Below are 27008 nucleotides of genomic sequence, written 5' to 3'. Positions count from 1 at the left end.
TTACAACAAGTACTAAAAAACTGAAAATAGAAATTTAAAACGAATATCCTGTTATAACTGCAGAACACTTCCAGGTTTAAACTCTCTCAGTGGAATAATAAAAATGGAATTTTAACGAGAGGTTATAAAATCTCTCAAAACTGCCATATTTATTTTGAATGAAAATCCTAGTGAAAGCCGATTGGAGCTAATCACCGACCAATGAGAATTGAGCAGTAAATACGATAGACTAATAAAATGACAGAGTGTGCATGAATTTAATACTGTGTGAGTGGAGCGAGATAGTCAAGTAGTTACCGAGAGGGCGATATATATAAATAGGGTGATAGAAGAAAGACGATATAATGTGCGATAGAAATGGACTGATACATCTCTTTATGCCCTGAGATGACAGGGCCTGAAGGTGACAAAAAGTCTGCTAAATCCTAATGATTTTAAAAAATTGAAAATTATATTGTTTTTGTATATAATATTATATTTTAAATTATAAAAATAGAATTAAAATTATTGTTGCGTTTAATTAAAGCAATAATATGATTTCTTAACAATGGTCTCTCTTTATTGTTTCAATATTTGATAATGAAATAGTGTATCATTTACGCTGAGTAATTAACCAACTTCTTTTCTTGAAGACCAGCTGAGTGCTTAATATTCAATTAATATTACACATAAACACCAGTATTATAAAGGTATAATGGTCGTTTTTAATCTCATAATATTTGATTGCGAGTAATGTGGACAGGTTTAGATGAATTTCGTGTGGCATGTAGTAGCTTATAAATAGTATAGCTGTAGTGTAGTGAGAGTCGGTGGCGGGTGGGCGGCGCAGAGTCAGGCGGCTCAGGTGTAGCCGCGCTGCTTCCGCGCATTCCGCGCACTTGCTCCGTTCCTATATATTTCCTTTTGACCGACAATTTACTTTTGATGACAGTGGAATCACTTAAAATCTGTTGACACACAGACTTACACAACAAATAACTACTGTTTCTTTAAATTTATGCAGTTCTTTCTCTATTGAATGGTAAATAAGTGATTGTCTGAGAATCAAGTGTGCTGATTTGTGAATTTATACTTATCTAGTTACTAAGTAAGTGTTATTAAATTACGCGATGATAATAATTGAACATACTAGACAAATAATATACTTTGTGAAGCAGTAATTTATAACCTACTTAAGTTGTATTTTTAATTTCTTGGATGTCATATTTTGATGCACAAATATGAATATAAACATTCTTGACTAATGTGTGTTTAGAAATTGAATAAATTAAATGAAATAACTAGTTAGTGTTAAAATATTGATTTTTTTTTGTATAAAAAGCATTCATAATTGATTGCAGAATCAAACAAACAAACAAATGTGACTTTCCAAAAGAATTTTGTGTTCATCCTTAAACTGTGGAAGAATTGGTATTAAGCACTGACTGCATGTATCAATAGTTCGGAGGATAGGACTTAAACTTCAGACCTTTAGTATTTCAGTCCAACTCCCAATACTACAAGTTGTTAAGGATTTTGTATTTGTAAAATGTATTGTGTTACACAGGTACATCCACCATGGACAGTGAGGATGGTGTGCCGGTGGACCTCTACATCTACGACCTCACCAACGGCCTGGCCTCTCTGCTCTCACCCTCCATACTAGGTACTACTATTTATTTACCTATTAACAATTCTTACACACAAACATATACTTATACAGAAAACACAGAAGATACTATATATGAGGGCGCAAAGGCGGCCTTATTGCTAGATCAATCTCCTACTATGTCTTTGTAACTCTAGCTAGATAATACTTTTCCAGAAGCTAGTGTGTCAATTTTAATTAATTGTCATGTTTCTAAAAAAGCAGAAAAACTGATACATACTGTATTTATTTTTCTATAATGTTAACTTTATCTCCTACTACATACAGTAACAATGATAACTTAAACTTATTCTTATGATTAAATTCTATATCTTTTCAGCCCAATAAGTTTCCTTTGTTTATATCACCATAGCCATACTTCTGTATTTATTCCATGAACATGTACATCCATGATCAGATGGTATTTCAATAGCATTTGCTCTGAAAACTATGTTTACTTGCTTTCTTTTTCTTGGCCATTGATTGTTGTAAACTGGCAATGTATTTCAATGTTATCTGATTTCACATATATGTTCTAGGTAGCTAATTAGCTATACCTGTACTGTGAATCATTGTCAAGACAAAATGATCAAAGGCTAACCTTTTACCTGTTCATTGCTTTGTTTGAATTGTTTGATTAAACAGAGGCATAGAGTAAAATTATTGTTTAGGAAATTATTCAATACAATTTTAAAATCTTTATAAGGCAATCAGTGAAGACTATTAAATTATTTTATGACAATTTACATTTGAAAAGTTGTTTAATTGGTGGTGGTGGTGATGTTTGTAATTGGCCATCTGCTGCTGAAAACATTTCAAATATATAGTTGTATAGTTAGAAGAAAGTGACCTACTTATTGAATATATTAGTAGGGCGCGACAGACATGACAGCTCCATTCAGACTTATCCCTGTATCTTTCAAGGACATCTCACATGAACTACTTTCATACACCATTTTACTGCATCCAGTAGAATTGTTAGAATCTTGGGAAAGGTGCAGCACACTCATGTTGGACCCTTTATGACTATGTGAAGACCAGATGAAGTTATCCTGAGATGGAGTAGGGAACTTTTCAATAAAACTGCAAATCACTCACAATCAAAATAAAATGCTGTTTCGTATTTTAATTTCTTTACATTAAATACCATAGGTATTTAATTTTTTTTTTAAATGCAGACCACTGCAGGATGATATTGCAAGGATCCGCATGATACGCTATATATACATCCTTATCTGTTCAGGCATTCAGGCATAGCTAAACCAGTATTTTACAAATTAAATTCAATAGTTACGACCTATTTCCATGAGCAAATGAGGTGTGATCGTTTAATTTCGTAGAGAAAAGTGGGCGAATTCCCAAGAACTTATATTAGTGCTTTGCTTTTAATGATGAGTCTTCAATAACTGTTATGGTTGGAAACGCGCGCGGCAATCGTGCGATCGTAGTAAACGTACTGAGATCACGCCCACGCGCCGCGCGCTGTGTCGGCAGCAGCCGGCGCTGACGTCGCCAGCAGCGCAGGTACTACTGGCCATTACTGGCTGTCAGCGATCAACTTGTGCATCCAACTGATTGAGCTTTATAAATACACTCGCTAAATTAATATTCAGGATGCGTAGGTGTCGAACGCTCGAATTAATTACATTCGACAAAACACATCGTGTATTTACTCGCCTAATATTTTGTTACGAACTACATCACAGAATTCTTTTACAGACGGCTCAAAATATATTGCTACTTTTCCTTGTCATTGAAGGTGGTCACTGGTCACTCGAAGCTTTGTCATCGAGCAACACTTGATCCAATTCAATAGTCCGGGAATCCAATCCTGGAAATTAAAAGAGCACAGCGCACTTCGCCGCGCCATTTGTTAGCTGTATTTTTACCAGCGAAAGAGATCATTACTCTCTTCCTGCTGCTTCTGTTTGCTCCTGTCTCTCTGCCACTTCTCCTGTTTAACTCCCGTCAAAGCTGATGTACAAAGATAGTGTGTTATTTCCTGAACTGTCTCGCTGGTGTAGCGGCTAGCGCAGTCGGCTGCCGTCTCGAGGTCCCGGAATCAAGCCTCGGGTCTGACCGAAAGAGTTATTGGATTGTTCTATTTAGAAATTCTCAGTGCCGACCCGGAGTTTTTTTTAGATAAGTTTGCGATTGATGATAAATCATGCCTAATAAAAAGCTATGATGAGGTCTAGATTGGAGTAGCTTGCCTAGAAGATGCCTAATCACTCTTGACTCAAAGGTCAGGTTGGAGGGGAAAACTGATGCCGAAGGAGCGTTCTATATCCTAGCGGTTCGAATTAGAAACGAGGAGGCAAATCGCTAGGTACCCGTGGAATTTGGACTGCGTAGGAGTGCAGAGATTGGCGTGTTGTGAGTGGTGGCGTGTCGTTGTTGCAGGGCGGCAGGTGGAGGGCGTGTGGCACACGTCGGTGGTGGTGTTCGAGCGGGAGTACTTCTACGGCGGCGCCGGCGTCACCAGCTGCGCTCCGGTGAGTGTCCTCACTAAGTTTGCCTCGATAGCACAACGGTTAGGGAGCGGACTGAAAACTGAAAGGTCGCCAGTTCAAACCCCACCCGTTGCACTATTGTCGTACCTACTCCTAGCACAAGCTTTACGCTTAATTGGAGGGGATAGGGGAATATTAGTCAGCATAATAAACTTGGCTAATATTCTTAAAAAAAAAAAAACTTTAATTGCCTGATTTTAAAACTTTAAGTTCGACTATACATCTACAGTCAGCACCAGCGTTTCAAAACCTTATAAATTATAATGAGTGGGTGATATCTACTGAATTTATGACTAAAATCGAGGAATTTTAAGTCCATTTTTAACCGACTTCAAAAAAAGGAGGAAGACCCCTGGACCGATTTGGAAATTATTTTTTTTTGTTTAAAATTGTATACTGTGCAGGTGGTCCCATATAAAGGTGAAGATCTGATGAATATCTTCGGAGATGGAGAACAGAATCCCTCAATGGATAGGAGCAAAGTGCTCGCATCAGTGTAATAGCTTAGTAAACAGTACGGTTTTAACTGGGCATAGTATATTATAGTACACTGGGGCCACTAAAAATTGTGAAATAAAAAATAAAAAAAATTCAAAAGAAAAATAAAACCGACTTCAAAAACCATAAACACTAAAAAAAGTTAAAAATAACTTTTGTTTAGCTACACGTGTAATGTACCTAGGTATGAAGTCGGGCGAGCTTCACTCTTGGATTTCTAATTTTGTTTTAATATGCTCGCTCGACTTCATACCTAGGTACATTACACGTGTAGCTAAACAAAAGTTATTTTTTACTTTTTAGTGTTTGTGGTTTTTGAAGTCGGGTTTTATTTTTTACTATTACGTAACATTCACGTTCGAATCGTTCGAATTCTGTAAATGTTGAGTGAGATGGTATAAGATCTCATCTAAGCAAGCAGTCCCACAACACAACCCATGGCAGAACGATGGAATGCGTAGCGGGAGAGCACAAACCCGCAACGCAGATACCCGCCGACCGCGACACATATAATGCCCTATATCTACCCATCGTCCGTAAATATTATTATGTTGGTATCCAAAAACTAACGTTTCTTTAAATTATTCAATGTTTTCAATGTTCAAAAACATGAACGGATAGCGTCGCGGCCCTTCACTAGTGATTTACGATTAATGAGCGCGGCGGCGATCTGCGCAGTTGTGGCACCGCATCCATGACGTCACACGCCGCTATACGCGCGCACTGCGCCGCTATACCGTGCGCACGCGTCATGACTGCGCTCCGTCGTCAGAACACACTCCTGTACTGTACTCCTGTGCTCTGTAACTAGCCACCATTCATTTGATTTGCGTCTACAAACTTGAGAATGTGGGTAACATCTCACCTGGAGGTCAGTCCATGTCCAGCTGCGCAGCAGTCGAGCTTGAAGGACGTTGAAGTCACATTACCGGCATCATAATCATCATCAACCCATTGCCGACCCACTACTGAGCACGAATTTCTGGAAATAAGGGCTTAAGTCAGTCTGCCACGCTGCGGATTGTTATTGGCTGACTTGACATATTTTTAGAAATATTATAGATAACATTCAGACATGTCGGTTTTCCACAATATTTTCCTTCACCGTTAAAGCGAGTGATATTTTAATTACTTTAAATGCACATAACTCTGGAAAGTTGGAGGTGTGCGCCCGGGATCGAACCCCGAAACTATCTTTAACGACTTGCACGCTACTGGGCTCGTGGCACATTGCGGCAGATTCGAGCGAAGCGAGCGTCTTTTCTAAATTGTTACAAAATAAACTGATACATTTTTTACGTATGGATAATGTACAGGTATATTTGTACAGATATTTGATGTATATATAGCGCCGTGTTCTCTACCAGGGTAGTAATAAAAACAAAAGAAATGAACACTAAAAAAATATATATTATAATTCACAATTTTAAGTTACAATTTGTAAACGTCAACATGATACAACGGGCTAGATGCAACTAACCAAACTTGCTACGGCTCACACGGCGTAGCTCGAAAATGCCTATTTACTAGTGCCTCTACATCACACCACCCCAAATTTTTATCTTAATAAAAATTAAACAAATACAAATTTCTGCTTTATAATTCGCACAATCCGGGTTATTTTGTTGAAAATTTGCCTCTAAATCCTGTAAGACATAATTATTCATGAAACGTTGAAACGTTTGTGCTGCGTTTCTTAAACCGAAAGACATACATGGCCATTCAAACAAACCAAAAGGTGTAATGATAGCTGTTTTCTCCACGTCATCCTCTGCTATCGGAATAAAATGATACGCTCGGTTAATATCAATCCTGCTAAATACTTTCTTATCGGCTAAAATAAACGTAAAATCCTTTATGTGAGGAATTGGGTATCTATCAGGCTTCGTAATTGCATTCAGCGCTCTATAGTCTCCACACGGCCTTATATTACCATCTTTTTTAGGTACAACGTGTAGAGGACTCGCCCACGCACTCTTTGACGGGCGGCAAATACCCATTTCCTGCATAAGGCGAAATTCTTCTCTTACCTTTTTAAATCGGTCCGGCGGCAGTGGCCTTGGGCGCGCATGCACCGGAGGTCCTGAAGTCTCGATGTGGTGTCTTACGCTGTGACGTGGTGGTTCTTTGAACGTCACTGGCATTGTCAATTCTGGAAACCTACTTAGAAGAGAATAACATGGATGCGACTCGGCTATAGTAAAAATAGATGAATGCTCCGAGTTTACTATAGTGGAAATTACATACATGTTAGTCTCCTGATCTAACAATCGTCTGTTTCTTAAGTCTACTAACAAATTATACTTAGCTAAAAAATCCGCTCCTAAAATGGGTTGTTTAACGTCGGCTATTACAAAAGTCCACTTAAACGCACGACGCAATCTTAAATTTAACACTAGAGTCTTTGTTCCGAAAGTTTGTATTTCACTACCATTCGCGGCATAAAGTTTGTATTTATTATTCATTGCACTGTCACACACTGATTTATAATTTTTAGGCAACACTGAAATGTTCGCACCTGTGTCTATTAAATAACGTATGCCATTTTCCTTATCCGTAATACATAAACGGTGGTTCCCTAATTCGACGCAGGTACCCACCGGTTCCACCTGCATCTTCACTAGTTTTCCTGCTTCGTATTCCAGGTGCACGGCTGTTCGCAGCGATTAGCTCTCTGCCTATATTTAAAATGATGCACGCAGAGCCAGTCCGGGCTATCCGGGGTACGTCTGGATCTGTTGTCCTCTCGTCCTCGGGAACGCGAACGACCACGGAACCTTCCGCGACCTCGCCTGCCTCGCCAACTGTCTCTGGACCTGTCCAGCTGGTCCAACCTCGCATGGATCCTGGCTATTTCAGCTGCCATCGACGAATTTCCGGGTACCGTCTCCTTTGCTGCCACTTCTGCTACTGGTTGGGACTTCATAGTTTCCATTACTTTGTCAGCAATCACGGCTAGTCTGTCTAGATCTTTAGCTTCTGTCGCAGCCAGAACGCCTCGTGCTGCTGCTGGTAGCAGATTCTGCCATAAAACACTTAGGGTCTCATTATTAATTTTACCCCTGGCCAGATCCTGCATCTTTCGGAGGAGGTGGCTGGGTTTCTGATCACCCAGTTCCATCTCCCCGATGAGCTTCTGTATCTGGCGGTTCTCCGACTCTTCATATATGTTGAGCAACCTTTCTTTAAGTACCTCGTACTTACGCACCTCCGGAGGATTGATCAGGATGTCTGTCACTTGTTGTATGACATCCTTACCCAGCTTGGATACCACTATATTATACTTGGATGCGTCTCCTTGTTTTTGTGGTGCCAGTATTGCTTCCAGCTGGATAAACCAGACCCTAGGTTGGTCGGTCCAAAACTCCGGGATCTTCGACGTGAGAGATATCGACGCTAGATACGTGTCTTCATCCTTCACTACTGTCGTAGGTTGCGCCATTTTTAAAGTTTTTTAGTTTTTCACTTCCTTACACGTGTTAATTTGAGTTGCCCTAGCTTACGTTACTTTACTTTATTTTAATTAAGAAAATTAACACGCGCTACCCTGGTAGTTCAAAGTCCGAGTCACCAATGTACAGGTATATTTGTACAGATATTTGATGTATATATAGCGCCGTGTTCTCTACCAGGGTAGTAATAAAAACAAAAGAAATGAACACTAAAAAAATATATATTATAATTCACAATTTTAAGTTACAATTTGTAAACGTCAACATGATACAACGGGCTAGATGCAACTAACCAAACTTGCTACGGCTCACACGGCGTAGCTCGAAAATGCCTATTTACTAGTGCCTCTACAGATAACAATATCAAATAGGCACGAATATGCGCGTTTATGAAAATTGGCTACTGGGCAGTTTTAGCTTTGCTAAAGGGTACTGTATAAAACAATACAACTGATGTAAACAACGGTTTGGGAGGAAGCCATGCGCGACGCCGCGAATGTGAGCAGTCTAAAAATATTCTTCAGGAATTCTGTACTTTATTTACCAGTTGTGTATCCGTTGTTCTGTTTCGTTACCTGAAAATTAACGTAAAATGATCACGTCAATTTTCACAAATTCGCCAGATGCTACGTGGAAGTTTACAATCAGGACAAATGTGCATCTCTGCGTGTTCCTGCGCTCGCGTGCCCCCGATATCCTCCCGGAATAACCTCGCGCCTCGCCGTCCCCCTCACACCGACGCCGTCTCTCTCCCTCCTAGAGCCGCTGTCCGGCCCACTCGCAGCTAACACGCAAATGATCGTTTCCAACAGGAATGCTCTCAAGTCGTTAAGGTGACTTCGTCTGCTTTCCCGTGGTCGGCAATGTGTCGGAGAACTCCGCGTGGGCGCGTCTTTATTTTTATACGGAACTGTTCCAGCGGATAGAAATGCCAAGCGATTTATTAATTTAGCTATACGAGTATATAATAGGTGTAAAGGTCCGCGCCGTGCCAATGTGAACTACGTACACGTGTTATGTATGGAATTTTTAAATACAAAAACCAGATCAAAAGAAACGTTTTACAAACTTTTCACTTACAAAACTTTATCTATGTAGTTCCAGAGAAACAATATGCGCGTTTAATACTCGAACATAATCTACTTAGTTTAAATTGTATCAAAAACAAGTAAACATTTTTCGTCCAGCTTTCCGCACATAGGTAGGTACATGTACGGTACATCTCGCATTCCACTTTCGTTTTTATTTAATTTAATAATTTAAGGTAATATTCAACCACCAGTTACAGTAGTAAAATGTATAAGGCTCATCTGACATTATTTGAAGATATTGTACCTACATTTTATTGAATACATATATCATTCATTCACACCTCCGCCGTCGCTCCTCACTTCATACCAATAAATAGATTGCTTGATGCTCGTTCTCTATTGGCTACAATGCGTTGTTGCAACAAGAATACCATCAAATCAGCCAGTCACAACAATAATTGCGAGTGCAGGTTTTTCGGAATCGAACTACAGGACACCAAGTGCAAACATGTAATGAAATGTGATGTTTCCGTTGCCAGGGCAGCACGCAGCTGGGCGCGCCGCACCGCGTGGAGCGGCTCGGCGTCACCTTCGTGCCCTTCCCCGTGTTCAACGAGTACATCCAGGGGCTCGCCACCACCACCTACACGTCAGTACCCGCCGCGCGATACTGCACCCACCACCACACGATACTGCACCCACCACCACACGATACTGCACCCACTCGCTACACACTTACACCCTGGGTGGGGCTAATATCGCGGGGCGTAGTAACACAGAGTTAAAATGAGACAGATTTATACAGAGTACATAAATATGTCTCCGGCAACTGATGAGTCTGAAGTCAAAGTGTGCTCTATAGATGTCAGCCCTAGTTCGCGGCGAACCGCTGGTGACGTGGATGTCTGTGTTGCAGCGGGGAGGCCTACCGCCTGCTGGAGCACAACTGCAACCACTTCAGCGACGAGGTGGCGCAGTTCGTGTGCGGCGCGCGCATCCCCAAGCACATCCTCGCGCAGCCCGAGCGCGACCTGCCGCCGCCGCTGCGCCTCGCGCTGCAGGCCCTCCTGGATAAGCTGGTGCCCGATGGCGATCAGGTACGGTGTGCTGTGGCGGTGGACAAACAGCAAGCCTCATACGCTCCACTCCGCCACACCAGATGAATCAATGTGGCGTAACGTGCAGCATGCGCTGTGCACCGCTCGCCGCCCGCTTCTGCGCATGCAGGAAACAAGCTATACACAACACCACACAAATTTTCCAAAACTACAAACATTTTACTCAGACACCAAAGTAGGTTCAGAAGTTTAATTTTTGTAATGAGATAGACTTGCGCTTTCACATTCATGCCCGAGAAACAGAACGCTGTAGTAGAACGTTGAAGAAAGAAGGCTGTTAAGTTCCTGAGCATACTCTTTAGTAGTAAAGGATATCCGATAAGCGCGCGACGTTGCGTCGATGCTGTAAGCCGAGCAATTTCGCCTGCGCGAGTGATTGACCGACAATAACTCCTCAGGAGCGGCGATCTATCGAGTCTAATGCATCAAGTTGGTACTTGGCAGATCCATCCCAAAGCTGGCAGCAGTACGCCATGCCAGACCGACCCTGAGCCTGATAAAGAGTAAAGTGTTGTTTTGGCGTGAAATACTTCACCTTGTTCAGGATATCAAGTTTCTTGGCAGCCGTTTTAGCCTTCCGCTCGATGCGTTTCCCGAAATTGAGGTTGGGTAAGATGTCGATGCCCAAGAGTTCAATGTGGTCACTGATACATTGTGCTCTTAGGCATTGACTTGGGATTACGACAATTGCATGTCGGCAGGTGTACGCGAACGGCGTGCGGCACAGCCGGCGCGACAGCCCCGACTTCCTCACGCTCAACCACCAGATCGAGGAGGCCAGGTGAGTCGCCGCTTGATTGTGACGCGCAGGAAAACCCATGCGCCAGACCCAGGAAGTTATTCGAAACTTATAACGGGTTTGGTTACGCTTACGGATAGATTTTATTTCGGATATCCGCCAGTTTGGGTTACGGTAACGAAGCTCCATAACATCCCTGGCGTAGCGTAGCGCGGCGGTAGTGGCACGGTCCGTGGGCCGCAGGTGCGGCGCGGCGCGGGGCGGCGCGGGGCGGCGCGGCGCGACGCACGCCGCGCTGGGCGTGCTGCGAGCGCTGGCGCGCGCGGCCGCCGCCGTGCGCGCGCTGCACGGCGAGAGCGCGCCGCGGAGACCGTTCTAGATAACTATCTTAATACTCATCCCACAAACATCCATCTACATCTTGTACAACGTACACACTTTAAAATTCAAATAAAAATAGTAAAACTGTTTTCTGTTATTTCTGTATTTTACTTAATTGTCAGTTAATTTCATTGAAATCTTTGCACTTATTTTTAATTTACTGAAATATTTCTGAAAATCATCCTTTCGTTGTCCTCAAAAGTAAAAAAGAATCAGCTGGAATTCTGGATAAAAATTCATTCGTAAGATGTGTAGTCAGTGTGTCATATTATATGATTACGTTAGCAGTTTCTTGTAACCGTTGCTTCAACGAGTATCCATCTATACCTATCCAATAATGTAACTCTCCTCAATATATCGTGGTTTCTCTAGCTTTACTAAAAACAAACTTTGAGGAATCTGTAATAATAATCATATTAAATGAATCATATCTTGACACGTACGCTTAGTTGCACAAATGTCATAACGTAGGAAGTTGTGTACTGTTGTGATCCACACAGAGTGGCGTCCCAAGCGCTGGACGCGCGCCGGAGCAGCCTGACGGAGAAGCTGGCGCGCAAGGAGCGGCGCAAGGAGAAGAAGAGGAAGAAGCTGCGCGAGCACGGCGGCGGCGGCGACGCGCTCGAGCCGGACGACGGTAACTAAAACGCTGAACAATTCTGACTAAATAAATCTGCACAAAATTGTGTGGAAATCAAATTATCACCCAATTTTTGCAACATTTAAAACAATTTACTGCTGGTCAGTTCAGTCTACATCTTCAGGTCTACTGTATGTGCCGACGATACAACAGATTTTATATTTATATCTCTAGAACACGCGTTTTTCGTATTAGAAGCATTTCCATCTGAGTCTCGTGAAGGTATTCTTTTCGACTTGGAAACACAATTGTACCCTTGTACATATTGATTGCTCGCTCTTACAAACAAAGCAAGAAATCATGTGGTTTTCTTTTTAGATGCTTCCCTCCAGTATAAATGAAATAATAATACCAGAGCTGAATAATTTCCAAGTGATTATTTTTATTAACGTAATTATTAACGTAATTTATTAATGTAAAAACGTCATCCTCTGTTTTCAATATTGATGACCATACCAAATGTTTATAGACTTCAAAATTCACCTATCTTTTGCTCCTTGCATCGTCATTGCACGCTAAATTCATAATATTTTACCAATTTACTGATTTATTACTTGAATAGCGTTTCGGAAACTGCCAGTTTATGACTCGGTTTAGTCTCTAACTGGCAGTCTGCGGATAGTTATCTAGATTTTCACCTCGTGTTCCTTTCCATCATATTATTTGCCACCTGTCCAGGCCAAACGATAAATCTCAGTTCGCGCCTTTTAAATTATTCATAGCAATTTCTCTATACTCAAAGATTGCGCTTGCCATAGTTGTCTGTTTGTTGCAGACTAATCCATTAAATTCTATTAGCCGTTCTTTTCGTAAGCATTCCTAGCAACTAGTTATTTCTCGTGACTAGTCGTCTCAACCGATGGACATTAGTATCTTTAGCGGATTTTCGTTTTCCACAACCCAAGATATTATGTCAATTGAGCACAATTATAGTTATAGCATTCGTTACAATCACCAACTGTACGAACTTTTTAAAGAACCGAATGTTGTCAAAATCATTAAACTGTCAAGCAACGCGTGGACGACACACGAGCCCCGAAAATGTTGTTGGACAGCAAACCAGAAGGCCGCAGGGGCCGAGGAAGACCTAGAGGTCGGTAGATCGATGGAGTGGAGAGGGACAAGCTGCATCTGACCGGCACCGATGGCGGAGTGTGCTTGACAGAGCCAAGGCCCACCCAGGGCTGTAGTGCTTTGTTGTTGGTGGTGAAGACCACTTAGTTAGGGGTCAACCCCGACAGGTGGGAGGGCTTCTCGTTACGGGCGGTTCGAGCCCATCGTCAGTTCAACTTTGCGACACGTTGAGCCGAGTCGGTTCCCGGGAACTTATCCACGATGAAAGTTTTGTTTGCTCGTGGAACTAAGAAACGTAAATACATACATATATATATCTCGATCTCATAAGTCGTAGTAGGTATAAGTGCGAATAGCTCGCGAACTCTTGTAACACTAGACAGAGTGATCGACCTCGGTTATTTATTCCCCCCGGTTGAACGATCCTCAAATAGGCCGCGACTCGCCTCCCGCGCGCCCACGTGCCACTGCAACACCTTCAGGAAACCCGCTCGTTTTTTAAGGTACAGCGAATCTCGAAAGTCGTCAGTTGCCGGAAAATTCCTGTAACATTTGGGAGATGTGCTAGATGTTTTGGAGTTTAATAACGCTAGTGATGAGGCACGGTCGGGGCGCGCGCTGGCGCGCTGCCAGCGCGCGGCGCCGCCCGCCAGTGCCGCTCCTGCGCCAGGAGACTCTCTACGCCGCTGCGCGGAGCCTGACGCCAGGTGACGCGGGAACGTCGATCTACCTGCCCCGTGTTCTGCACGCCCAGTACGTCGCGACTCCGGAACTACCTCCACTGTGCCTGTGTTCGTGCGTTTCGATTCACTAGCCGGTGTTTTCCAAGCGCAACCTCTGGAAATAGACTGTGTTATAAATAATCTGTGTTTTCGTTAGGTTTGTATGTGTTCTAACTTCTAAACTTATAATATGTCGGTGAAATAATCGTGCTATTTCTCCAAAAATACACGCGGTCTTATGATCTTTGACATGGATGAAATATTGATTGGTGAAAGTTGGAGTGGTCCGAGAATAACGCTGCAACCTAGTGTCGATTAAATGCTTAAAATATCTGCGGATCAATGCGGCTGGCGAACGAGCGTCGAGCGGGGACCGCTTGTGTCGCTCAACAGTTGTAGATGTTAAAATATCCTGTCGGAGACGAAAGGAAATAATTAAACTGTTACGATGCAACAAAGAATGTCTTTAAAGACATTTTAAAGATGTATGTTTATTTTTACTGAACTCCTGTTCACAAATTGATTTGTTTGTTTAGCTTGACCCTAAACTAAACACTGTACAATCCTCTCGTAGCCGGTGAGGATAACCACATTCATTGAAACGTAACGTGTAACTATATGATCATCATTCGCTTGTCAGTCGTAACTCGCACGTACATGACCGACTCTCGTATCTCACGTGTAAGTTGTCGAGGAGGTAAACAAACCTCGTTTACTCGTCGAAATGTATAGCGTTCTCCCGAGCGATGTCGAAGTGGGTCAACTTACCACCTCTCATAGCCCCACCGACCCCTCCGTTATATGGCCTGAATCACAGGAGGGCCCCTCGCTACTTGCTAGCGTGTTTCCTGATGATGCCTTTTCGACTAATTCTTTCTGTCTATTGCCCCTTTTGTTTTTCTCCTTGTCCAATTTGCTGTGCTGATATGACTATTAAATGGAACACAGAAATGTTAATAGTTGACAACATAGTTGTTAATAGTTCTCTCGGGACAGAAGGCTCGCGGACCAGATCCTCTCATACCGTTCCGCATCTCGTGCCACTGCTGCGTGAATTCTCGTATAACCGACAAAAGCTTTCCCCCGAGGCGACAAGATCTTGGATCCTTGTACTGGAATCCTCACGAACGTCGAGTAGGACACTCCCATAGACACGGTGGAGGTGTTTCTCCTCCGAAGCGGGTGAGAGACCAGTTTGACAGCGTGTGTTGTGGGTGGGCAGACATGGCGGAAGCGGTGGAAGCGATGCCGGAGCCGCGCGCGGCGTTGGCGGGGCCCAGCTCGCGCGACCTGGACGCCGAGGCGGACGAGCGGCGCCAGGAGGAGCAGCGGCGGCGGGAGCGGGATCCACCCATCGTGTACAGAGACATCGACGTAAGTACCCACGGGACGCGGCTGTCGCCAATATTCGCTTTATCGTTATTTCGGCGTCGATGTATTGCAAGCATAAACATAGCAGCTCTCAAGCCTGACAGCCAGCCACGTAGCGAGCTCGGCAACGGCGAAAATCAATTGTTACGAGTTGACATCAAACCCGAGAACAATGATTTCAGCCCAGTTGCATTATTAGTGCAAGTGATTTTATTTTAAAATCTGTGTTGTTTTTCTGCTAATATTCCTTTCTATTGAACTATTTAATTGCTCTATTACTTGCACTATTAAATTGCACTCTTGCAATGGTCTTTTTTAACGTATCGTACTTTTCTTAATGATCAGACCTTGAACTTGTCATAGTTTATTTTTAAAACGTTTATGATGCGTGCCGCAACAGATGGCAACGTTACATGCTCTCATCTCGTGCCATAGGAAATTGTAATATTTGCATAGTTCGTCTGTTTATCTGTTTATGTCAAAGTGCTGGGAATCGGTGGAGCTGGAAGCGGCGCATGGCGTGAAGGTAACTCCAAACATTTGATTCGCTCTGAAGAGCTTATCAGTGCCGGAAAAAACATTCGATCTTTGCAACGCGCATAATAATATTAATCGGACTTAATTATTGCCTTTCATAAAAATAATGCCGTGATATTCAAGATACATTGTATGAGTTCTAACACCACATCTCAACGAGTCAAAATTAGCAACTTCACAAGAGAGCGAGAAAACTTGCAGAAGTTTGGGTTTTTATGGATACCGTGCAGTTGTTTTTTATTTCTTTAAGAGTTTCTGGCTATAATGGCTGAAACGGCACGTCTCTGGATCCTCTAGCGAATGGCTTCGAAATGTTAAAACCGCCAAAAATGGGTCATGTGGCGTTAGAACGACTAATAGTGAAGATAGAACCGACAGAACACAGTAGGTATGTGGTATGTTGTTATTGAGTGCAAGTCTATACTAGTACTATTACCCTTTCCAGAAGTGTCCAGGCGACGACGCGCGCGTTTGGTCGCTCGCCAGTCAGAGCCAAGCACAAGTAATGAGTTTACTTGCGAATGACTCACGCCCATGAATAAGGAAATAAGAATACTTCCACCCAAAGTGGTTCCACTGTAGTGTGATATTATGGTGGAACGCATCAGACATGGTATGCGGTAGCGACTAGCGAGCCACGCTACATTAGACAGTAGTGCTGAGTTGGTTATTCACAATCACGGCACGGTACTTTGTGCATAGGACAGGACCAAATTTTAACATGTAATTTTCCTTCAGGCTCATAATGTGGAATTTCTAAAATGTTGAATTCTCATATTGTTGAATTTGCAAAATGTTGAATTTCAGAGTTGAAAAAATTAACTTAGGGATTGTATACAATCCAATTAAATTAAAACGTCATAGAGATGAATAGGTGCTACACAACATTTGGTTTAGGGTGTTGGCGTCAATGGCATCAACCAACGAGAATAATCTGTCAATGTCCTATTATATTGTGTCCGAAACTAAGATTCAGTTACAGCTATGCAGTTAACAAGTGATTAAAATTACCATCAATAGAACGCAAAGTTGGTTGCACAAAAGTTACTGGATACCTCCGTGATTGCGGCCAAAGGCACAACACATCTGGACCTTAGTACTGGTTCATCCCTTAACTCTAGACTGTCGTGACTTTGAGTTGGCGTAAGACAAATCATCCCTTAATCTGATGAATCACTGTTTGTCGGTGCAGGGCACGCAAGAGTTCGAGGCGTTCTCGAAGGCGCTGGAGGGCGTGGAGTTGAGCGCAGAGGAGCAGCAGAGCTTGGACGAGCTGCAGCAGTACTTGGTGCAAGGCGAAGGCAGCTGGGTGCTGGGAGACGAGTTCCTCACGTTTATCGGTGAGTAGTGAGTGCTGTGCGGGTGCATCGTTCGTCCTGTCTTGCGTGTTAGATTTATTTCTTCAGTATGCTTTGATAGCTTCGTTCAGTATGCTTAAACGGGAAAACTTGGGATAAAGAAAAGTAATTAGTAACCAGCTTTTTCTTATACAACAGAAATATTTAAAAAATGAACGCCAATATGCCTTGGTTTGGCCCACGGACGTAGCTCGAGATGTTGCGCTGGGCAGGTGAAGGCGCCGCATCCTCTACAATGTCTTGCAGTCCGATGTGAGAAGCCTTTGTTAGGTGGCCATTTGGCTAGTGCGCTAGTATTTTTTAAATTTGTCTGTCACAAAGATTATCTCACTTTTTGAACAACAATTTTTTTTATGCAACTCGCTGTCTGAATCTCGCTGTTTATAATGCAACAGTCAGAGTAAAATTGATGGACCACAGAAAATTCCATGGGTTGCATCGAGATTTATCGAAATACTAGTTGGTCTTCCCCAGCTTTGTTCGAGTGGAGTTTTTGAAAAGCGTTGGGGGGGGGGGGGGGGGGGGATTTACAAATCTTCCCTGAAACACGTACTGCTTATTTATTCCCTCAATTTATCTCTCTTTTTCAAAAATCCTTTCTTAGTGAGCGCTTACGTCATAAAAGGAACCTAATATCAAAATTTCAAGTTTTAACAACAGCTTTTTAGACTGCATATGGCGTGTGATACATTAGTCAGTCAGTCAGGTCAAGTCTTTTTATTATACTTGGCAAATCCTGTGAAGTGAGTAGCGTGTGATTGCGTTGCCGCAGGGCGCGTGCTGTCGGACGGCGGGCTGAAGTCGGAGTGCCGCGTGGGCGTGCTGCGCTGCCTGGCCGCCGCCGCGCTGAAGGACGACGTGTCGCTGGTGCTGCACCAGGACCGGCGCCACCACGCGCTGCTGGCCTTCGCGCACCGCATCGACGCGCACCCGCCGAGCGAGCAGCTCGCGCTGGCGCTCTTCGTGAGTTGCTACTTATACGTGTTACCTTCAACTGTCAATATCTAAGTTTGTGATGGCAAAAAAAAACATTTTATGTAAGCATCGAAATAAAAATCATTTTTTTAATGTTTTGGCTTATCGCAACAGATGTGCAACCTGTTCGAGAACACGTCGTCGTCGGAGTGGCTGCTGTACATCAGCGAGTGGGAGGCCAACGGGCAGACGCTCTCCAACATACGCGTCACCACCAAGGTGAGCCGCGGCACTTAGTCTGCTAAGATATCTCCTCGCCGCTACTTGAACGTGAACATGCCGACGATGAGGATGGTGCGACATCCCTGCGCACGCGGTGCGGAACCCCTGGACCGAACACCCAACCACGAGGCCCTAAGCCAGGAAGCGCAGGCCTCAGTTGATACGACACTTAAAGAGGCAAGCTTTATTCCCTGCGCCACAGCCGGGCAGGAAACATAAATCTGTATATTATGTGTCCAAACGTGGCCACTTGCATTGATTGACATATTGTTTGTGAGCTGTCATCTTAGTGCCGCTCAGTGATAATGTCCTTGTGTGTAGGTGTGCGTGCACTGCGTGCTCAGCGAGGCGGGCGAGCTGCGCGACGCGGGCACGGCCTTGCTCTACAACGTGGCCACCAAGGAGGTAAAGACTGTGGTCAGTATCGCGCTTAGCATCCTCTATTACTCCACACGGCCATGCAGAAAGGGGGTGTTACTAACCCAACAGGGCGTCCGCGTCGCTGCAATCAATTTCCTCAAAATTCTTTGGGACCAACCCATAAAACATGAAAGTAAGATTTATCTCCTTTTTGCATGGCGCTGTATACTCTCTGTACATTGTACTTGCATTAAGAACAGCCACGGTATATTTACTAACTTCGCTGAATTAGTGACCCAGATAGGATCTTGGCTTCCGACATTAAATGCTAATCGTGTTAAACGCCACTTGGCGACAATGGGCTCTTCCAATAGCTTGAAATAGAAATAAGAATATTTGTTGCTTGAGATAGAAATAAAAATGTTTTTTATTCAAATAAACTTTTGCAAGCGATTTTGAATCGTCAAGTGAATCGACCACTGATTCGGAATGCTCTTCCTGTCTTGCTCTAGCAGATTTTTAAAATCATAGCCCGTGCTGAACAGAATGCTTTTTCTTGTCCAAACCAACAAATCGTCTAATTGCCTCAGAGTTACCAAATTAGTCTTTCAAATTAAATTCTAAGTATTGGACTGTAGTTTATTAACTATACTGTGGCTCTTCTATTTGATGTGACTGACGAATTCATCTCCATAGATCGCTAAAATATCTCTTCTTGTACATGACAAACGAAAAAATGCTTTTCAACAGTACAAACGAGCGAGAAACAATAATAAAGATACCACTGTCGTGGAAAGTATTGCGATTACAAAATTTCAGCACACGTTGACGGCTTCCTGTTTGGTTGTGTTGACTGCAAACTGTAAATAGTTTAATACATACGACAATAAGTTGAAACGGAAAGAATCTGAATCAACTGAGTATATTTACTTTCGCGATAACATTAAATACCAGCGGAAATTGTTCTTTTCACCTATTATTGTAAGACAATATTTACAAACTTTTCAGCATTTTCACGTACAAATGAATTTCAGTCAAAACTAGGCTTAGCTAAAAATAGTATTGTGGTTATTGCAACTGTTGTTATTGACTGACACTTCTTGCTAAAACTGTTTTTGGTGTGTACGAAAGTCAAATTCAAATAATTTATTCTAATTGGGTACCATTGTACACTTTTGGACTGTCAAAAATTGTTGAATCTTTAAGATTTAATGGGATATCTAATTATTGAATAATAACATAAACTTAAAACTAAAGCTATTAAAAGTATCAGTAACTTCTAAACTACACGTATGCAGTTTGCGTAACAATGGTCCATGTCCATAAACGACATCCAAATTCACAACTCTTCCGCGATTCCATTTTTCATAAAAAAAATTAATCGGTAGCGTAAATGATTGTTCATAGACCTTTGTTTATATGGATCCTTAGCGATCGCCAGGAGCTGCGCCGCTAAGATTGTATTTGGATGCTGATCGATAGCGCAGCAGAGCCGCTGAATCATTGCGATGATCGCGTCACATATAGCGGTTGTCAGAAACCTGGTGCTACGAGGACAAGGCTCATTAGAGTAATGTCCTAGTTTACTTCTTCGCCCTTGTTGTATCTTTTTCGTATCTGCATTGTTGACTAACATTTAAAAGAAGCCACTAACCAAATATTAGTGTTCTAAATGGAAGGAAAATTAGTTGAGACAACGCAAGCCTGTTCAAACAGCAACGGCGGAGTTGAGTGCATACGCTTTATCGGCGCCAATCATTAACGCGCATGTTGATGTGCTTTGTTTATTTATGATCTCTATAACAAATATAAGTAATTTATTTCGGGCAGCGAACTCGAGTTTCTCTAAACAATTTGATTACGCCGACATGTATTTGGTCTCTTTTGACTTAAGAGTTTATAACGAGTTATTTTTATTACGAAGCAGTGGGTGAATCTATCCCGCCAAATATTAAATTATGATGTATTTATTTTTGAAGCTCCAGTTCTATAAAACGTAATACTCTATGGCTAAAAAAATAGTTACATAATCTAATTACTTATACCAGTTTTTTTGTTTAGAAATATTGTGTCAATTAGAGAAAGCAATCCAAGTTTTTTTTAAAAATATGATACAAATTTTCAGCGTGCATGTGTCGCGTTCGAACGCATACAGTCAAATCTGTTGATATCCCATCGATGAGCAAAGAGCTCGTTGTTTATGAGACGTGCTGCATTCATTGCTCGACGGCGGAAGGTAGTCTGTCGAATGCATTGCGGGCGCGGCGCCGTAGGGCGGAATCGCTGCAGAAGTGTGGTTGTTGCAGCGCCTGGGGCTCGCCTCGATGCTGCGCCGCCAGCTGCCTTCCCCGGCCAAGTGCAAGGTGCGCTCCGCTCCGCTCCCCGCCACTGCCCATCGCTCCCCACCACTCCTCGATACTCCAGTCGGTTTACGCATCCCACACATTCCTAAGCGCCGATGGGCCGACGTAACGGTGTCACCTTGAACTGTATGTATGATGTTTACTTGTTTTCCTTCCGAAATAACAATAGTCCCGCGGTGAAACCAATCTAATAACACTTGCCCTTCCTAGATAACGTTTGCTTTAAAAACTAAATTCCTTGACGAAAACAAGTCCAGGAAAACGGATATTTGTTACAATCGTTAACAATCTAATTTCTCGGTAAAGCTATATAAATATTTGTCCACCGACATGCGCAGTGGTTGTTTGTTTGTTGTACGGAATGAAATACAATGATATCTTATGTTGCGTAGGAAATGTATCGCAACACTTACACGCACGTTTCTCGAATTCTCAACAATAATAATTAATTATTCTCAGATCTGAGTACAGGATAAAGAGATAAAACTTCGATTTAATTTTATGGCAAATTTTTTGAATATCCTTAAAGAGAATATTTGGCAACGCTTCCAGTAAAATATTAACTCATAAAACTCAAACTTCAAGTATTTATTCAAAATAGGTGCCATTGTCCCCTTTTTAATTGTCAGTTGTTGAATTTGTAAAATAATGATGTAAAAGTAATAATAACTTAATTATTTATATTAGAAAAGTATTATAATACTACATATTATTATATTTGCATATAATGCAACCCAGAAACGATAGAAAGGTTGTGATTGCTATTAATAACTTCATGTTCTCAGTATATTTGCATTAATCAGTGATTGTCCTTACTCTATCTTTCCAACTGCATGTGATAGCTGAAATAATCCTGCTTTGATAATGTTAACATACTTATCTCGTTAGCAAAATATACTACCTAGTGCAGATATTACTTTGTACACTATTCTTAGTCTACGAACAGTAAACGTAATCGACCAATGAAAATACTCTACTCCCATAGGTTCACTGAATATATCTTGTGGATGTTGTGATTTGAGAGCATTCAATTTCTGCATTTTGTTCCATTCCATCAGCCTATATGCGTCCGCTGCTGGACGTCGGCGCCACCAAACGCGCTCCTCTGTTCTATTTGTGCGTCACTCTATCCTAAGTAGAGCAGCGATATCTAGGATTTGTGCTTCAAATTTTCTATGGATAAGAATTTCAACATTCAATGTTCAAGACGAACGAAGCTTTTCTAAATTCTCATAACTTGCCAGGAGAAACTACGCTACTCCAGTTTGCTTGTGTCCAGGATGCACAATTTCTCGCAAATCTCAAACGGGCCATCAGAGACTCATAGCTAGAAGCCTTTCTCGTCATCGACAACCTAACTTGATTTCTTTGTAATTCTTTTAGGTTTTTTGAGCTCCCTGTAAGTATTCTTCCGGTTCCTTAACATCTGACTCACTAGAAAGCGGTCGTCCTGTGGCTCAGTGGAGGTTTTCTCTCAAATCCTCGCCTTCTCTGAAGACAACCTGCGCCTCGGTTTCGAGGGCACATCCTTTCTATCAAGTTATTTCATGCCAGTAACACATTTTATACATTGAAAACTCTAGCAGTGAATGATTGCCAAAAAATCAAAACCGCCCGTTTTTCTGCAAAGGGGTTTATTTTCACTAAAAAGTCACTAGAAACAGCTAGACTTGCGTATGCGCTTATAAATTAAGCCTTCGTGAAAACAAATGAGTTGATCATATTATTGCTATGATTTCAATTATATTGGCTTGAGCTGAAATCCGGGAATAGTTGCATGCATTTCAGTTAGTTGTCAATGAAGTTGTAAATGTTAATATTGAATGATATTAATAATATGATTAATGCGAGCAATGAATTAGTAGGTATGTAGTTGTGGTGTGGAGGCCTGGTGGCGCCCTTGAATCGCTCGTGTGTTTGTTCGCGTCAACTACGCTTATGCGCCATGGTGCAATTCTCCGTCGCCTTATCAGTTACATATGTCGTACAAATTACTATCAAATAAACGGCAGCTTGTGCGGGTTTCGTAACGTCGCTCGGCGCGGTCGCGACCCTGTAGCCGGGCGATAGCGACCACCCCACATGAGCAATCGCGTTTAATTGTTGGCTTGTGCGACAGAAAGACTCGTGTGCGATTAATCTTGTTGCTATAGCAGTTTATATATGAGGAAGCAAGAGAAATTGCTGCCTCAACTACTGGTATGGGTCCAGCCCCGCAGCCGACATACAAGTCTAAATATTTTGTCGAAAATACTGTGATACGCTTTTTAAAACACTATTTGATAAATATTAACTAAATAGATTCTTTAGGAAAATAAAATACTCGGACGAGGCCCCGCCGGTTCTCTACGAGGGATGATCGGCAATAGTAAAGCCGCACTCACGAACGGCAGGCTTTGGGACTCCAGCGCGGCAGGGTAAGGCATACCGGCACAAGCTGTGCTGCGTAAAATAAATAAATTCATTTTTCATTTTCATTTTACGTGATCGTTGAGCAGGAAAAGACCTTTAGAAACTTGCTGCTGCGTTTTTCGTCCGGATTAAAGAAAAAGAAGTATTTCAGATCAGTAGTTCGCTAGCAGCTGCGCAATTTATGTTTCCGCGTTAAGTGCACTTTCATGCTCTGTACTTTTTATTCATCTTGCGCATAACATAATGTTGTGCAGCTCGTTGAGTTGCAACAGGTTCTGGCTTGTTATTATTTTCGTTACAACAGGTTGGGCCTGCTTAGCGACATATAATACACAGTTGTCTAATCTTCAGTATGATAATGTATTCTGCATGAGGCCACAGCTAAGCGCCAAGTGATTGACCCCAAAAAGTAAAGTTTACCTGAATGGGTAACCCATTACGCAACCCACCCGACCGACAAATAATTTAAAATCTAAAGATAGATTTCCTTACTTTCGTTAATCAAGTACGGAAGCCGAAGGAGGGTATATTATGAACATACACATGAGCAACAAAACATGAAAAAGCTCACTTTAGGTATAAATACTTATATCGCCTTGATGAGAAACTATCCTACCCGTAACAATGACCAAAAAACATAGCTTACAAAAATATTATTATAGCTTGTAATCTACTCGTACATAAAAATTGCAGAGACATTTGTAACTATATCCGATAGAGAATAAAAATAAGATTTCCCGAAGTGTTTAGCACTTTATTCTAGAAGGTCTTAAAGAATCAAGAGCTAACACATGTAAATAACAATGTTATCGTTTTTATCATTTACACATTACGAATTGTCAAAGGTCGCCTAAGTCCTCTAAAAATAATAAATTCAAAGCAATTCTTTTAAAAACTGCATGCTCATGTAGGTATATAGGTATTATAAATATATATAATATAATAATAAATTGTTTTACATAATATTGGATACATTTTGCTTAGCCCGCAATTTTATGAGCTTGGTCAGTATGCATGTAGTTAGCTTGGAATGCATACATCTTTTAAGCTATAAAATATTAATACATCAATCGAAAAAAAAATGATCCAAACGAAGAACTTCAAAGGTATATTTTTATACTTTTTATGATAGTGTTTTTCAAGATTTTTAACTTTTCAAAATTATTTAGAAACGTCAAGATATTTTTTCTATTAATAAATATGTAGTTTCAAATTCAAAATATTCATTGAGTGCAACGACTCCAAAAATGAGTTTGTGTGAGCGTAATCCCAACGTAATCCCTAAAATCTGGTTTTAACTCAACGCGCTAAAACAACGTTAATTATTATTATTTATTCTCATTTTACTGTCGGTTATTGCTCTCACAAAAATATGTAATTTATAAGAAATCGTATCGCCTCGTCGAATACAAGATGTGCGTACAGGATGCGATATGGAGATGGATTACTCTTATTAGCCGAATGTACAATTGCCGCAAGCTCACTAGTCCGACCAGAAATTAGTCACGAGTAGCTTTTGCTATTTTAGGGCTCGTTTGTTGTTCGGGCTAGTCAAGTAAGATTGCGTGAATTGTAATGGTTCCTGACTACACCCCCTTTTGTTTCATTTGATTTATTAAACTGTTCGGTTACGACTGCTGTGTGCTGTCCCGTCGCACTACAACGGTGCGGCTGGATCGCACGCCGAGACACGGTGGGACACGTTAGACTAGTGTAGACGTGTGGGTGCAGGTGTTCGACGAGGTGTGCGTGGAGCTGTGCATGGCGGCGCTGCAGCTGGTGGCGTGGGCGCCGGGCGAGGAGGCGCTGTGGCGCGCGCTGGCCGCGCTGGCGCGCCTCGCCGCGCACTCCGCCGAGGTGCCGCAGCTCGTGGCGCTGGTGGGCCCCGACCCCTCCGCCTTCCGGTGAGTCGACATCGCCGCGTTGCAGCTGGTGGCGTGGGCGCCGGGCGAGGAGGCGCTGTGGCGCGCGCTGGCCGCGCTGGCGCGGCTCGCCGCGCACTCCGCCGAGGTGCCGCAGCTCGTGGCGCTGGTGGGCCCCGACCCCTCCGCCTTCCGGTGAGTCGACATCGCCGCGTTGCAGCTGGTGGCGTGGGCGCCGGGCGAGGAGGCGCTGTGGCGCGCGCTGGCCGCGCTGGCGCGGCTCGCCGCGCACTCCGCCGAGGTGCCGCAGCTCGTGGCGCTGGTGGGCCCCGACCCCTCCGCCTTCCGGTGAGTCGACATCGCCGCGTTGCAGCTGGTGGCGTGGGCGCCGGGCGAGGAGGCGCTGTGGCGCGCGCTGGCCGCGCTGGCGCGGCTCACCGCGCACTCCGCCGAGGTGCCGCAGCTCGTGGCGCTGGTGGGCCCCGACCCCTCCGCCTTCCGGTGAGTCGATATCGCCGCGCTGCAGCTGGTGGCGTGGGCGCCGGGCGAGGAGGCGCTGTGGCGCGCGCTGGCCGCGCTGGCGCGGCTCACCGCGCACTCCGCCGAGGTGCCGCAGCTCGTGGCGCTGGTGGGCCCCGACCCCTCCGCCTTCCGGTGAGTCGATATCGCCGCGCTGCAGCTGGTGGCGTGGGCGCCGGGCGAGGAGGCGCTGTGGCGCGCGCTGGCCGCGCTGGCGCGGCTCACCGCGCACTCCGCCGAGGTGCCGCAGCTCGTGGCGCTGGTGGGCCCCGACCCCTCCGCCTTCCGGTGAGTCGATATCGCCGCGCTGCAGCTGGTGGCGTGGGCGCCGGGCGAGGAGGCGCTGTGGCGCGCGCTGGCCGCGCTGGCGCGGCTCACCGCGCACTCCGCCGAGGTGCCGCAGCTCGTGGCGCTGGTGGGCCCCGACCCCTCCGCCTTCCGGTGAGTCGATATCGCCGCGCTGCAGCTGGTGGCGTGGGCGCCGGGCGAGGAGGCGCTGTGGCGCGCGCTGGCCGCGCTGGCGCGGCTCACCGCGCACTCCGCCGAGGTGCCGCAGCTCGTGGCGCTGGTGGGCCCCGACCCCTCCGCCTTCCGGTGAGTCGATATCGCCGCGCTGCAGCTGGTGGCGTGGGCGCCGGGCGAGGAGGCGCTGTGGCGCGCTTTTATTATTTTTTAAATAAAAAAATAAAAGTAATAATTCATTCAATATAAGCAACATAACGAAGTTGTGAAGGAAATTACCGAGAAATAGAAATTATCATTATTAAATGATTCATCGAGCTATGAGCACGCTGTACGGTTCAAAGGCAGAGGAAACAACGACGCTCTAGGAGCCTCCTATGCCAAGCCAAAGTTATCGTCAATCACAAATCAATACATCCGTAAGAACGTTGCGATGCTGTAAACAGACCAACAAAGTGGTTAAACTTATAACTTCACTTTTTGCGCCGAAGGTTAAAAATAAATGTTCTCTTTATGTATGTACGTGCGGTAATGAAACATAACGGCTTGTTGCAGAGGCACGAGTCCGCGGATCGACGAGCAGATAGACCTCATCATGAGCAAAGTGAAGAGCGCCGCGCCCAGCTAAGGCCTGCCCCTACCTGTCCCCGGCTCCTCCCCGACCTGTCCCCGGCTCGTCCCCGACCTGTCCCCGGCCTGCAACACGAGGGCCACGCGGGGGCCGCCGGGGAAGTATTGATAAGTTTTGATGTAATCACTTCACTGGTGCGAT

At 43.7% G+C, this 27008-nt stretch overlaps 1 protein-coding gene across 3 annotated transcripts; it reads left to right on the top strand.

Moving 5' to 3' along the window:
* The first annotated feature begins 835 nt into the window (after nt 1-835).
* On the top strand, nt 836-27008 carry LOC123872035. Of its 3 annotated transcripts, XM_045916153.1 has the most exons (15): nt 836-1071; nt 1535-1645; nt 4031-4122; nt 9661-9770; nt 10038-10218; nt 10941-11020; nt 11860-11996; nt 15018-15169; nt 16896-17043; nt 17834-18024; nt 18151-18255; nt 18580-18663; nt 20925-20981; nt 25125-25297; nt 26792-27008. In XM_045916153.1, coding segments are annotated over exons 1-15 (1695 nt in total). In that variant the 5' UTR covers nt 836-1070; the 3' UTR covers nt 26865-27008. The 3 variants fall into 3 exon arrangements, with proteins under 3 accessions (XP_045772109.1, XP_045772111.1, XP_045772110.1); XM_045916155.1 differs by lacking the exon at nt 20925-20981; XM_045916154.1 differs by lacking the exon at nt 20925-20981 and having other exon boundaries at nt 839-1071; nt 18580-18675.

Source organism: Maniola jurtina, chromosome 14 (assembly GCF_905333055.1).
Source record: "Maniola jurtina chromosome 14, ilManJurt1.1, whole genome shotgun sequence".
Taxonomy (NCBI): domain Eukaryota; kingdom Metazoa; phylum Arthropoda; class Insecta; order Lepidoptera; family Nymphalidae; genus Maniola; species Maniola jurtina.
Note: the sequence above shows the minus strand (reverse complement) of the source record. Positions and strands in the feature narration are given on the sequence as shown.

Coding starts and splice junctions, on each gene's coding strand:
- LOC123872035 (XM_045916153.1), top strand. Junction 10,219..10,940: donor TGGTGCCCGATGGCGATCAG/GTACGGTGTGCT, acceptor GCATGTCGGCAG/GTGTACGCGAACGGCGTGCG. Junction 17,044..17,833: donor CGAGTTCCTCACGTTTATCG/GTGAGTAGTGAG, acceptor GCGTTGCCGCAG/GGCGCGTGCTGTCGGACGGC.